General features: G+C 48.9%; 5 protein-coding genes across 5 annotated transcripts; 2 read left to right on the top strand and 3 right to left on the bottom strand.

Annotated features, from left to right (window-relative positions):
- Window positions 1-88: 88 nt before the first annotated feature.
- SAICODRAFT_28930 (Zn-dependent exopeptidase) lies at window positions 89-1,585 on the bottom strand. Its single transcript, XM_019167271.1, has 7 exons — window positions 1,377-1,585; window positions 1,124-1,326; window positions 986-1,072; window positions 829-930; window positions 724-773; window positions 534-670; window positions 89-475 (listed from the first exon to the last, which is right to left on the bottom strand). Exons 1-7 carry the CDS (start codon window positions 1,543-1,545, stop codon window positions 117-119), a joined length of 1,107 nt encoding a protein of 368 aa, XP_019026363.1. The 5' UTR covers window positions 1,546-1,585; the 3' UTR covers window positions 89-116.
- A 111-nt stretch (window positions 1,586-1,696) lies between these two features.
- Window positions 1,697-3,392, bottom strand: SAICODRAFT_182212 (enolase). Its single transcript, XM_019165923.1, has 2 exons — window positions 3,188-3,392; window positions 1,697-3,125 (listed from the first exon to the last, which is right to left on the bottom strand). Exon 2 carries the CDS (start codon window positions 3,121-3,123, stop codon window positions 1,807-1,809), a length of 1,317 nt encoding a protein of 438 aa, XP_019026362.1. The 5' UTR covers window positions 3,124-3,125; window positions 3,188-3,392; the 3' UTR covers window positions 1,697-1,806.
- Window positions 3,393-3,464: 72 nt separating this feature from the next.
- SAICODRAFT_28929 (putative 26S proteasome regulatory ATPase subunit) lies at window positions 3,465-4,812 on the top strand (the record flags this gene model as incomplete). Its single annotated transcript, XM_019167270.1, has 3 exons — window positions 3,465-3,614; window positions 3,667-3,786; window positions 3,842-4,812. Exons 1-3 carry the CDS (start codon window positions 3,518-3,520, stop codon window positions 4,810-4,812), a joined length of 1,188 nt encoding a protein of 395 aa, XP_019026361.1. The 5' UTR covers window positions 3,465-3,517.
- Window positions 4,813-4,946: 134 nt separating this feature from the next.
- On the bottom strand, window positions 4,947-5,429 carry SAICODRAFT_88329 (uncharacterized protein; the record flags this gene model as incomplete). Its single annotated transcript, XM_019171546.1, has 1 exon — window positions 4,947-5,429. One exon carries the CDS (start codon window positions 5,427-5,429, stop codon window positions 4,974-4,976), a length of 456 nt encoding a protein of 151 aa, XP_019026360.1. The 3' UTR covers window positions 4,947-4,973.
- Window positions 5,430-5,500: 71 nt separating this feature from the next.
- SAICODRAFT_182158 (uncharacterized protein) lies at window positions 5,501-6,832 on the top strand. Its single transcript, XM_019165921.1, has 2 exons — window positions 5,501-5,571; window positions 5,621-6,832. The coding sequence occupies exons 1-2, from the start codon at window positions 5,549-5,551 to the stop codon at window positions 6,555-6,557; spliced, it is 960 nt and encodes a 319-aa protein (XP_019026359.1). The 5' UTR covers window positions 5,501-5,548; the 3' UTR covers window positions 6,558-6,832.
- Window positions 6,833-13,798: the final 6,966 nt, after the last annotated feature.

The raw sequence follows: 13,798 nt of genomic DNA, 5'->3' as shown, positions 1-13,798 counted from the left end.
CACTTGGCTTCAGACTGGACGAGGTGTGGGAAAACTGAAGTAAAATGCATACATACGATAGATATCGATAATAATCGTCCATTTCCAGCTTTCCTCATTCAAAGACTTGATGGCAATCAGGCACTCAAAGCGTGCTTGACGAGCTTTTTGTAGCCCTTCACTGTCCTCTCCAGATCCTTCTTCTCAACGTACTCATCAGGCCCATGTGCTACCAAGATGCTCCCCGGCCCATACAAGTACTTACGCTTGTACAGTTTATGTGACATATTCGGGATGTCTGTACCATATGAAACGGTGATGGTGTCGAAGCCGGCCACGTCGTAATCACAGGTTTGCTCTCCGTAAGATCCGGTAATCTCTAACTCCACATCGTCCACCTCTGCAACGGCGTCCTGCAACTTCTTCATGACAGTGTCCAACTCTGTAGCGACGCGAATAGCAAGAGTTGCGATTGCCTCGGCGGGAAGCACGTTGGCTATACAGGTTATGTTAGCATTCAAATGCGTACACTCCAGTGAACCGAGGTATCTCACCAGCCACTCCACCTCGGATGGTTCCAATGTTCAGGGTAGTAGGTCCAAGGAGCTCTGATCGCGGGAACTCAAGGTTCTGCAATTTGTATAGTGCGGTGACCAATTTTTCCGTTGCGGAGGACCCGAGCTCAGGATATCTGAAGCACTTTCATTAGTGACATACAACAAACTCCACCAGCGTAAAAACTACCCGGAGTGACTTGCTTTGCCGCTCGCTTTGACATTAGCAAGGATCAGGCCCTGTATGACGTCTGTGTCAGCGCGTCGAAAGCGTCTCGAGCTCCGAGATGCGCACCTTGTGTCCGACAGCAAGCTTCAGCTCAGTAGGTTCTCCGAAAATTACAGTTTCCCACTTGACTCCCATCTTGTGTGCTTGCTTCATCCCAATGCCGTCCGTCTGCGGAGAATAAGTCAGCACCTGATCCCTCGCAGCTCACTATGGGATACGGCACTTCTTCGCCAACAACAAAGAGTAGAGACACATCGTCACTCTCGAGCTCCTTAGCAGCTGTGATCTGTGCAGCTACAGATGCTTTTGCCTTCACAAGTCAATCAGCATACTGCCTGACAACAGCATGAACTTCACATACATCACTTGAACCCCGACCGCTGACCCAGTCACCATGGTCCTCGTATGGCAGAAATGGAGGTACAGTGTCAATGTGAGAAGTCAGCAAGACCTTCGTATCACGCTTCTCCCCACGGTAGGCGTAGATGTTCTCACGAGGTCCGTCGTCGATCGGAAGTTTTTCAACCGTGAAGTTGCTCTTCTCGAGGTATTTGTACAAGTATTCTTTATCGCAAGTTTAGTAGGGTGCATACACAGCTAAAAGTGGAACAAACCAGCAACGTCGTGCTCCTGTCCCGTAACGCTAGGGATCTTTACAAGATCGGCATGAAGCGAGAAAAGATCGGATTCAGCTGCCGCACTCTGCTCCATGAGCGGAGTTTGCTTGGCAGCAGCAACAGTCATTGCCAAGGCGGCTGCAAGGGTGAAGATTGACAGCCGCATGTTTGTGGGGGAACAAGGTTATGGGGCCGTTTGGTCGAAGTTTGTACCGGTAAGTCGACCGTGGGGGTGCCTCGGCTGAAGGTACCCGAGACGCGCGCGACGAACATACCCATGTGAATCTACTGTATGCCGGGACTTCAGCCATGGTGTTACGAAATAGATGGATGGTTGAGTGCAATGATGATCAATATTATATTTTTGACACCGCCTAGCAATCTAACCTGCTATAACACCATCTTACAAAATTCCAGCGCGCAGCGCTTAGAAGTTGTGCTGGGATGCGTTGCGGAAGTTCTCACCAGCGTAGACAGCCTCGGAGCCGAGCTCCTCCTCAATGCGCAAAAGCTGGTTGTACTTGGCCAAACGCTCGGAACGGCAAGGAGCACCAGTCTTGATCTGACCAGCCCTCAAACCGACAACGAGGTCAGCAATGAAAGTGTCCTCGGTCTCACCGGAACGGTGGGAAACCATGACACCCCAGCCAGCGTTGAAGGAGTCGTTGGCAGCGTTGATGGACTCGGTGATGGTACCGATCTGGTTGATCTTCAACAAGAGGGCGTTGCAAGCCTTCTTCTCGATGGCGGTCTGGATACGCTCAACGTTGGTGACAGTCAAGTCATCACCGACCAACTGGAACTCAGAGTTGGCGCAGAGGTTAACCCAGGCCTCCCAGTCATCCTGCTCGAAAGCGTCCTCGATGGAGACAATGGGGTACTTCTCAGCGAGGGCAGCGTACTGCTTACCAAGGTCCTCACCGGAGACGAACTTGGAGGGGTCGGACTCAGGGTTCTTGAAGTCAAGGTCGTACTTGTTGTCCTTGTAGAACTCGGAGGAAGCGACGTCCATGGCGATCTTGATCTTACCCTCGTAACCGGCCTTGGAGATGGCGTCCATGATGAGGTCAAGAGCCTCCTCGGGGGTCTGAATGTCAGGAGCGACACCACCCTCGTCACCGACGTTACCGGCGGACATACCGTACTTCTTCTTGGTCAAGGACTTCAAGACAGCGTAGATCTCGGCACCAGCGCGCATGGCCTCAGAGAAGGAGGCGACACCAGTGGGCATGATCATGAACTCCTGGAAGGCAAGACGGCCACCAGCGTGGGAACCACCGTTGATGACGTTGAAAGCGGGAACGGGGAGGACGAAGGGCTTCTTGGCGCCGGAGACGTCAGCCAAGTGACGGTAGAGGGGAACACCCTTCTCGGCAGCAGCGGCCTTAGCGACGGCCATGGAGACACCGAGGATGGCGTTGGCACCGAGCTTGGCCTTGTTCTTGGTACCGTCAAGCTCGATGAGGAACTTGTCGACGGCGGCCTGGTCCTTCAAGTCAAGGTCGGCCTTGATGAGGGCAGGAGCAATGACGTCGTTGACGTTAGAGACAGCCTTGAGAACACCCTTACCACCCCACTGGGACTCTTTGTCACGGAGCTCGAGGGCCTCGTGGATACCGGTGGAGGCACCAGAGGGGACAGCGCAACGGTGGAGAGCACCGTCAGCGGTATAGAGGTCGACCTCGACGGTGGGGTTACCACGGGAGTCGTAGATGGTGCGAGCGTGGATCTTGGAGATGGCCATTGCTAAACGAAGAGGTCAATTGATTTGATCGCGGAGAACTGAGCAGGGATCGAGGGCTATTTACCTTCTGTTATGGTATGGGGATTGTTGAGGTTATTTCTTCGTGCTGCTGTTCGATGGGATAACCGGAATTAGCGTTGGTGTGAGAAAACTCAGAACCAATGATGATAAGATAGCAGATCGATCTGATGATGGTGATGCGATTGACAGTCTGCTGTCTTCTATTTACTATTACAAATAAAACAGGCTCCATCTGTTGGCCTGCTGTGTATATGGGTGGTGTTCGATGCAGTTGGCCAGGAGAGCTGACGTACTTGCGTCTCAATGTCGACCGCGTAACCGCTCCTCTCCACAGAAAAGGAAGGAGACAACTAACAAGATCGAAACAGCAGCAATGGCAGATACGCATGACGAGAGAAGAGAACAAGTCCTCGGTGACTTCAAGAAGAAGCTTCTCGACCATAGGGAGTGGGATGCGAAGCTCAAAGAGCGTACGTTGTCGCTGTCTTCAACCAGGTCTCGATGCTAACGTGTGCAATGCAGTCCGTATGAGCATCAAGGACCTCGACAAGGACTATGAGAAGACAGAAGATGATATCAAGGCGCTTCAGAGTGTTGGTCAGATCATCGGTGAGGTGTTGAAGCAATTGGACGAGGAGAGATGTATGTATTTGTCGGGCTTCGTGAATGTGGTCATGTATGCTAACCAATTGCACAGTCATTGTCAAGGCATCATCAGGACCTCGTTACGTGGTCGGCTGCCGTGCCAAAGTACCAAAAGACAAGCTCAAGCAAGGTGTTCGTGTCTCCCTAGACATGACCACTCTCACCATTATGCGCATCCTTCCGAGAGAAGTCGACCCCATGGTGTACAACATGTCGCTGGAAGACCCCGGAGCTGTTTCGTTCGCTGGTATTGGAGGATTGGGCGATCAGATCCGTGATCTGAGAGAAGTTATTGAGCTGCCGTTGAAGAACCCCGAGTTGTTCTTGAGAGTAGGGATCAAGCCGCCGAAGGGAGTGTTGTTGTATGGACCGCCGGGAACTGGAAAGACTTTGTTGGCGAGGGCTGTGGCATCAACACTTCAGACCAACTTCTTGAAGGTTGTTGCTTCAGCTATTGTGGACAAGTACATTGGAGAGTCGGCGCGTCTTGTTCGTGAGATGTTCGCATATGCCAAGGAGCATGAGCCTTGTATCATCTTCATGGATGAGATTGATGCTATTGGTGGACGACGTTTCTCGGAAGGTACATCCGCTGATCGTGAGATTCAGCGTACGCTCATGGAGTTGCTGAATCAGATGGATGGTTTCGATTACCTTGGACAGACGAAGGTTATCATGGCAACAAACCGTCCCGATGTTTTGGATCCTGCACTTCTTCGTCCAGGTCGTTTGGACAGGAAGATTGAAATTGGTTTGCCAAACGAGGTTGGAAGGATGGAGATCTTGAAGATTCACATGTCGAGCATTGCGCAGGAGGGTGAGATCGATTACGAGGCCGTGGTCAAGCTTAGTGACGGGTTCAACGGTGCTGATTTGAGAAACGTTACGACGGAAGCTGGTATGTTTGCTATCAGGGAAGAGCGAGACTACCTTGTCCAGGATGACTTGATGAAGGCAGTGAGGAAGATTGCGGATGTGAAGAAGCTGGAAAGCAAATCAGAGTACGACTCTTCCAAGATCTAAGGGACGAATGTATGCTGGACGTACGATAGCAGGTGGACAGGATACTTATACCAAAGAGAAGCGGTTGCATTCGCTATTATGTGGAAACCCAAACAAAAAATACACCAATAACGCCGATGATCCTATGACTTTTTGTATACCCCTCAAATGCGTGCATGATTTTAAGCCGAGGTAGGGATTTCGTGCTCGTTCAAGAGCATGTTCGGAATGCCGTCGCGCACCTCGTAAACATGACCGCAGTTTCCACACACCAACTTGCCAGACATGACCTGAGTCTCCAGGAGGACCTCGTGCAATGCCTTGAGCATCTCCTCGTCACGCTCCGGGTCAACGTCCTCAGGCTTCTGCTGTGGGACGTTGGCAGAGTTTCCGAGCTCCGTTGTGGTAGTAAGCAGTGCCGGCCACTCTACCCGAGGAAGGATATTTGCGATGAAGACGGGGTTAAAGTCCATCTCCTGCAGGATCAGCTCGGCATCCTGGAAGTGCAGAGGGTATGCCTTGGGACTGGAGGTGCACCCCTTGGCAGCGCAAGTAAGGAAGTTGACTGCAGGGAGGTCAGCGGTGAAGGAGGGCAATGTGTGAGGGCAGGCAGATCTACCAGTAAGGACCTTGACCATCTCGAGTTGGTGCTCGCGTTTGCAGACGGTTTTGCCGGGAGAGGGAAGAAATACAGGACCTGCATCGCCTGACATGTGAAAGCACCTACTGCTCGGGGACCCACCAAACCCTGTCAACCATGGACAATCCAAACGTCGTTCGGTGAGTTCATTGCCGGATGTATGCTGGATAAATGCTAATAGTCTTGCAGTCCAAAGCCTTCTTACCCCAAAAACTACGTGGATCACCTCGATACAGATGTGAGCGCTGCCTCCCCCGCCGCTCGATTGCAGCGCAGCATGTCCCGCAATCAGTCGTTCGTCTCTCTTACCAAATCTGCGCTGTTCGGTATCTACGAACCTGTCGATGATCAGGTCGAGCCGCCTACGCCCGTTCCATACCAGGGCGACAACAAGTCTTACCCCGTTGAAGCCCGGAAGGTCGAGGATGCTCTGACTCAGAGTCAGGAGGCAAAGTTCTCGTGGTGGATATTCAGCACCCGAATCACATTGATCTTCGGGCTCGGTTATGGGTTTAGCGCGTTGTTTGCAAGCTTGCATTCGCACACACACGACTTGCCGGCGTATCTTTCTGACTTTGCAACATCGCCATATCGAAGCTTAGCATGTGGGCTAGCGGCTGTTAACTTTGGATGTTTGTTTGCAGCGATGGACTACTATAGGAGTATGGACGGGGAGTCGAGAAGCAGTAGCGAAGCGAGCACGCCAGGCAGAAGGGGTAGTCTTACCCTGGATCGTTTCCGGCCAAAGGCGATCGCAGGCGGAAAGGTGCACTGGACGTCGATCATGAGGTGCATCGGTGCTCTGATGGGTATGGGATATGCTGCATCCAAGATTCAGGGATCCGTGGTACAGATTTCTTCCCTTCTCGCGTTATTTTGCAGCATCGTTTGGTTCGTGTTTGACAGGACCCAGGATGGACTGTTGCTCTCCTCTGTCGTGGCGGTCGCGGGAGCTGTCTACGTGAACACCGTCGCCCCAGATGCATTTTATGCTACGGGCACGGGATTGTTCGCAAGCCCAGGCTGGGTTCCAGCAAGCTTGTTTTCCTTCGCTTGCACGTTCGGGATTGTTGGAAGGAGTCTTCTGAACACTTTACCAGCGCCCAAGCGAGAGAAGAGCGCTTGATCGCTTTATTGCACAATTAAATTTTTGCCATAATCTCTTTTCATCCTTTTTGGCGGTCTATGATACGAATACCACATCAGTAGGCCAGACTTTCTGTCCTTGCATCCGCAATTGCGGCCAACATCATTTTCTTCTGAGCGAGTGCATTTCCTTGTTCCACTGTGTCCCGCATTTCCTTCAACCACCTTAATAATTCTCGATACCGTGACTGCTTTGGCAGGAGAACTGCGTGAAATGCTTGTACTCCGAGCCTAATATCCGGTTAGATACGCTCCGGTTGACATTGGCCAGAACTGCGACTTACCATTTGACTTGCTTTTCCGACACCGCAAATTGATAACCTCGAACAGTCTTCTCTTTCCCCGACATGAGGTTATAGAAGACTCCAAGTAACTGCTCTATCGCTTCTGTGACTTTGTCAGTAAGTGACTTAACCCACACGTTGCCACGCGAATACCTTTGACTTTTTTAATTCTAATATCTGTCACTTTGTGCAAAGTACTCAAGTACGCATGTAGCTTCATGGCACATGTCGCGAAAACTTGGTGAGTGTTCGTCATCACCGTGCGAAGAGAGTTGAGTTTAGTGTCGAAGAGCATCGGTTGGCATTGGATACGGAGAGAACTGGCAGCGGAAGTCAGCATGGGCTCCGGGTGACAGGTCGGTATCAACGGCTTACGCGAATATTTTGTTGACAAATGTGTCTCCCGGTCGGCAGTTCATCTCTACTGTCACTGTGTCTGCTTGATCTGCAAAATGATGGTCAGCAACATTCGGCCAACAGCGAATGATTTCCATACGTATGTTTGACTGTCTTTCATCATCCTTCTTGAGATCCAAGGTTGAGGTGTGAATCGTTATGCCGCAGTATGGAAAGCACTGAGTGCCCACTAGCCGTTGAACTTTCTTCCCGGCAACGGTGGACTCGAAATTGACCAGAGTCTTCTCGACATTGATCAAGCAACCATACTCTGGGAAACCTATTCCGCGCATCAGCCAAGACTCGTTGAGAAGGTTGGGCGTCAAACCTCTGTGCATTACTTCGACGAAACGCTGAGCATCATCTCGATCAAGAGTGATGAACAGGAAGTCATCAATGAGGCGGAAGAGAACCTGTAAACTGAAATTAACGGGAATCTGGTACAAGGGCGGCCGGACATACCGATGTCTCGGGATTAATGAACCCGAGATGCTTCTTTTCCAGGTCACCGTAGAAGAAATTGCACAATATCGTCGACAATACCGATCCTTGGGGAATTCCCGTGCGCTGTCGATAGTACTTCCTCCCTATCTTAACCAGATTGTTCTGGATATGCTCCTCGACCATTGCTAATACGTCAAGTCTCTCTTTGTATTTATGAGACACTTGGTCGACGTACACGGTATTCCGCGACTTTTGAGCCATGTTGGCTGCCATTGTAGAGAACGCGCTGATGTCGTCAGCTGGATCCGCTTTCATCGTGTACTTGGTGCCTATACGCGACGAATCCTTCGGCTGAACAGTGACATACTTCTGGAGCATGTATTCGTCCTCTGACAACAGGTTATCAAGCAAATCGATAATCTTTGTTTGGTCGATGGTATCGAAACAGCTCTGTACGTCCGCCTTCACCAAGTATAGGCGACGCCCTTGCCAACCTTTATTCACCAATGTCTGCTTGAACTGTTTCAGCCGAGGGTAGAGTTCACTCACAGAGAAAAGAGACGAGCCCAGGGCAGCAGGGTCGCGTTGCTGCCAAACTTTAGTATGTGATACGCCTGATGCAATGAACGACGTACCTTCTCATAGTTGAGAACATGTAAGACTTGCGTCAACAAAGAATTGATGCTCGCTCCGAGGAACTTTTGCCTGACAATCTCACCCGTTTTCTTATTGATCTCCAAACCGAAGCCTCTCCTTTTAAGGTTCATGATTGGTCTGACTCCTGTCTCCTTCGGCAAGAGCCTGATAAGGGTGTATCCAAGCTGTCGGCGAGCCAAGATACGCAAAGCCTTCGTCTTCTCAACTTCAGCGAACATAGTGGACTTGAGTCTGAGTAATTCCCGATCGCAAATCGCCTGCCATACATCCTGCCGAAAGTATAAGACTTGGTTTCTTTTCCCATTGGCTTCCGTAACGTAGAAGGTGGACCGCAGTAATGGGATCGCAAATGAATCGAAAATCCAGTACAGAAGTTCGGATAAGATTTCGAGCCGTTTCATTGTCTCTGATCGACATAATTTCATGTGCGTGTGCGTTGGTCCAAGCCAGGATAAATCCGTCAACCTGAACCCTTGCAAAACAGTATGCAGTGACAACGTCTCGAATCGGTGAAGCCTAACGAAACCGTCAAGTGCTCGCATAATGAGCAGTCTGTTATGGTGACTTCCCCAGACTTCACGTGGTACGACTGCGGCAACCGCAGCTCGAAGGAATGCAGATACATGGATATGACTGGAATGGAAGGAAGTGACATCTATCTTCCTTCCAGCGAGCTGCTTTGGCACTAACGACACCAGGGGAGAGGAGGTAATTGCGCTCGAATTACCATCAACTTGTGTTGTAAACAAGGCGGAGACAGAAATATCTGGGTCCATAATCTCATCAACGGTGCTTGTGACTCCCGTACTGGTAACAGGACAATAGTGAGAGACCATGGTGGCGTAAGAACAGCTCCTGTGAGACCCCAAAAGCTTGGCTACAAGCGATTGCATATTCCGTAATCGTTCAGGTATTCTCAATTCACCCCGGATTTCAATCTCTTTCTCGCGCAAAGTATAGTCTTGAAATGGTTGGGTTGTCTCCCTGCGATCGACGGTCGACGTGAAGACATTGTGCAGACCGTGCTGTCGGGGAAACACGTATTTTAGGAGATGTGACGACGATGTCGCACGATTCAATATGTGCATGTTGCGGAACCCTAAACTGATATTGCCTCGGGTACTGAAAGAAGGCCGAGCATAGAAAAGTCTCGACCTTACAAAAGTGATCTGGTTGGCTTTATGACTATGGTTGGGTGTCAGCTGCAACGAACGATAATGAACATAGCTGATCTTACATTTGCGGCTGCTTCAGCACTCTTCGACGCCCAACTGGTTGCCGTGGTTCGTGTACTGTAGTGGGTTCCTCCAAGGTAAGGGCACTTCGTGCTCGCCGTATGGACGCCAGCATGAGACGCTTGGAAGGCTCAAGCCCAAACGACTCTGACGCCGAACGTTTCAGGGTAGGCACATGTGCTGGACCTAGAACCTCAACTGAGGCGAAGGTTGTGGAGCTTTTTGCCAAAGGTTTCAAAGAGTAAAGGGGGGTGCCCGTGAGCTGGTAGAAACAGTCATGTGGCAATGCAACGAAGACGCTGCTGTGCATCAACAGATCGTACACAACCGTCCCTCCAGCTCTCCGCGTCACCATCGACCATAGTGGTGACTTGAGCGTATCCACGTGTGTGTTTGGGCACACACTGACAATGTCGGAGCCTAGCGCTCCCATGCCGGTAACGACTATTGTATCGTTTGCATACTGATACCCCTGCGTGATAACATTATGAGGCTTTCCGCGTGCACAAGCAAAATGTTCTTGGATAGCTCGGGATACTAGCTTAATGAGAAGTCAGCACAAGAGAACTTTGCTCGGGGTGACGAAACGACGTACTTCTGTCTGAGTGATGCCTTGATCGAATCTAGGCGATTCTGTCTTTGAATTGAGCAGCAGAACGTCCTGATCCCTCAGGCATACGAATGTCGTCTCCAGAAGCGCTTTGAAAGCATCTGGATCCGAGGGTAAGAGGAGGTTAGTGGACGCGAGTCGTCGGTTGAGGTACTCGTGCAGTGTAAGGATGTTCGGGTAGTAGAGCCCCAGAACGCGTGAGTTATGTGTTGCCATGATCCTTGGCAATCATTCTTATGCCATCGGCTGAACGTTTAGGTGCGGTCGCGGAGGCAAAACGGTTCTCGCAGTGTTTTCGCCATGTAAACGCGTCGGTCAACGCGTCGTACGCCTGGCCTGCATGAGACGCAAACTGGCGCGAGGTTGCTGCAACCAGAAACCTTAATTTTTTTGGGAAAAGGCTGTCTTCCTTGAGAAGATTGCAGATTTGAGCCTGTACCGGGAAGCCCTGATACTTCCTTGGTTGTCTCACTACCAGTACCGAGAATGCAACGGACTAACCCTCTTGACAACCATTATGTCCTCGCGGTCTCTGAAGGTGTTTGGGCTCCTTGGATTGCTCTTTATCAAAGTTGACAGGATCGCCGATAAAGAGCGTGTCATAGGCACTGAATGGACCTTATCTTTTACTCCCGTCCCCAACTAGGGACTCACACTTTTTTCGCTCTGCCCTGGACATCTAGCATCCTTAATAGCTTGCTATTGAAGTGCCGTGTTATACCTCATAGCTTAGCTTAGCCAGTCGATTAGGTAGGCTACCTTCACTGACATACGTACACATACATTCCGTGTTTTAGAAGTCGGAGAATTCTTTCTGGCATTTCTTAAAGACAGGTGTGTTTCGAACTTTCTGATTCAGGTGTCTCTATGCTTCTTGGATATTGTCATTGCCTTTCAATCGCAACCCCATCATCCAACTCCTATTCTCCATGAGATCTGATCTATCCACGAAACCCCCACGTATGTGCGGATCATGGATTACCTCGTCGGGTTTAGTTTAGGATAATTTCTTTGTTGTAAATTAACCCAATTTTATTGCATAGGAAACATGTACACGTACCGTTTGCCGGCCAAAACACTCCATGATCTACGATGAATTCTGCATAATCCATTCTCTGCAATCTGATCCCGGATAATGCTTGATAAAATCTGCACAATCCCATACTTTTCCATGCAAAACCCTAGAGAATTTCACGACACCTCGAAAATGCCAGATTTTATTGGGGAAACACGCAGCGATAATGAGCCGAAAGAGCGAGCGTACCAGATCAATTAATCGTATCATGAGTGGTTCATTAGAGCCCTGGTAGCAATAATGATGTCATATAACCCAGACCTTTAGCACAACGTTACGGTCGTGAGAATCGCGGATTACAAAATCTCGTTTAATCGTGACTTTCAGGACCCAAACCACAGCTGTATCCCGCAAAATCCGCAATATAATCGAGCTTGGCCCCAGAAAAATTGCGGGAGACCAAGTATTATTAGAAGAAAAAAGCGAGAGGTCAACGGGTAAAAATATCGTATGATGAGTATCCTAATAGAGCTACAGTAGCAAGAACCATGGTCCTATAACTCAAGAAGGTGTTAGAACAAACTCAATGATGTAGAAGCAATCTCATATAATTGGCCTTGGTCTTTGCTGCTGATGCATATCGTGGCCTGAGGATTAAGCAATTTTGGAGATTGTTCAAGAAGGTGGATATTCACTAGTTTATATGACCACTTTCCTGCACAGCCCAGCCATGTGCTAAACCATAACAGTCAGTGATAATGAAATAATGATCCCCACATGACCCCTATATGACACCTTCATGATTTAATATGACATCATTAATGATATCATGTGTGCCAATCATGTGTATGTATAGCCGGAGCTCCCTCTGGGTAAATACATGAAGACAGCTGGGTATAACCCGGCTTTCAATATCTCATGATTTCAAGGATCGTAATGAACGATTTTGTCTGGGATATTGGATATGGATTACCTGCTTCGCTAACAGGAACTGTGTTTGATCCATGATTTTCACTTTGTATGGCCTGGCTTGACGTTGGTGTTGATGGACATATGTAGGGACTTAGCTTCTCAGAAAGGGGTGTGCTCTTCTGGCTTATGCGTAGGCTTTTCTGCACAACTAAAGCACGGCGAAGCTTCACTAAATTGGATACGAAAACGATGCAGATACATAACTCATAGAGGCATAGTTATGTATAACACTTAAAACCTGTGGCCCAACCTACGGTCGCGGGAATCAGGGATAATAGAATCAGGTGTAATAGGGGTAGTCGAACCTTAGTAGATTTTAAGTAGGATCGAATGAAATCGCAATTATAACTCCTCAAATTTGACCACCCCTACATGTACTTTGCTTGGTTATTCCTCAATCGTCGCTTTTTGTTACCCAACTTACTTGATCTGCTTATAATCTGATAGATTATATCTCATACACCCACCTTTGAGGTTACAATAATAATCCATGTTTGGATCTGATTCAGCACGGTTACTATGACAAGAAGCAATTGAAAAGAAAGCGGGTCATATCTTACCAGGGATTCACTAAGCCTAATAATACATGACTTGACTTCGTAGGGCTGGGTACAACCCAGGACATGGTTGTTGGGCTTATCCATGATCCCCACGAACGTAGGGGGGACGGTAAATGTCAAATTCAAAATTGTATACGCACATGTGTACGAGGTGTTACAAAGCCGGTTTTCTCCATTTTGGATCCCTGAGCCCGAAGATCACAGTTCATAAATACCCGGGCCGTAGGAATCTCGTGAACACAACCTTACGACCCAGAATATCCGACATTGAGCCAGCTGCGAGTTTTGGTCAGGGCCATCAATTTCCTGGCGATAGCGGCGATAATTCCCAGTCCGGGATTCTGCCCTGCCTGCCTTTATTACTGCATTATGTTGATGACGCTCCCGAAATTTGAGCTTGCACGGCAGCAGCGGAATTCCCGAAATTCCTGAGTCTATACAGGCATCCATTAGCTGCAGAAGCTTAAGGTAGGACCGAGGTTTCCTTGGTGGTGACTTCTTTGCAGATAAGCCCTAAGTTCGCGGGAATCTTGTCACTAGGTCAGGATTAATCCACGGTTTTTTGGTCGTGTAACGAGCCCAATCATATTCTGGATAATCCATGATGAGACTGGGCTTGCTCCCAAATTGTCTCGAGCATTACTAGAAAAGATCATGCGAAAAATGGGAAAAGGTGTGGGTAGAAATTCGTAGTAGTAGTAGTAGTCCAAGAATAGCGAGATTTACCATGTAAAACAGTTTTATTCTGCGTACTCTAAGAGCTATAATAGCAGTAAACATGGCCTATGGCTCAGGATGTACACATATTATTCGCAATTTCCTCGGGTAAGTTGCTGAAGACTTTTTCTTTGGCAGTGATCCAGGATTTTATCTGGGATCGTCATCCATGAGACATGGAAATTAGGCTTTATCCATGATAATAACAAGGATTGTAATTCATGATTATGTCTAGGACTTCCGCCAGGATAGTAATCCACGGTAAAGTGCATAATCCAATTTGAAATTCCTGATAAATTCGCGATTTTGACGTGAATTAGGCACTTGTCTA

The sequence above is a fragment of the Saitoella complicata genome, assembly GCF_001661265.1.
Source record: "Saitoella complicata NRRL Y-17804 unplaced genomic scaffold SAICOscaffold_3, whole genome shotgun sequence".
Taxonomy (NCBI): Eukaryota; Fungi; Ascomycota; class Saitoellomycetes; order Saitoellales; family Saitoellaceae; genus Saitoella; species Saitoella complicata.
Note: the sequence above shows the minus strand (reverse complement) of the source record. Positions and strands in the feature narration are given on the sequence as shown.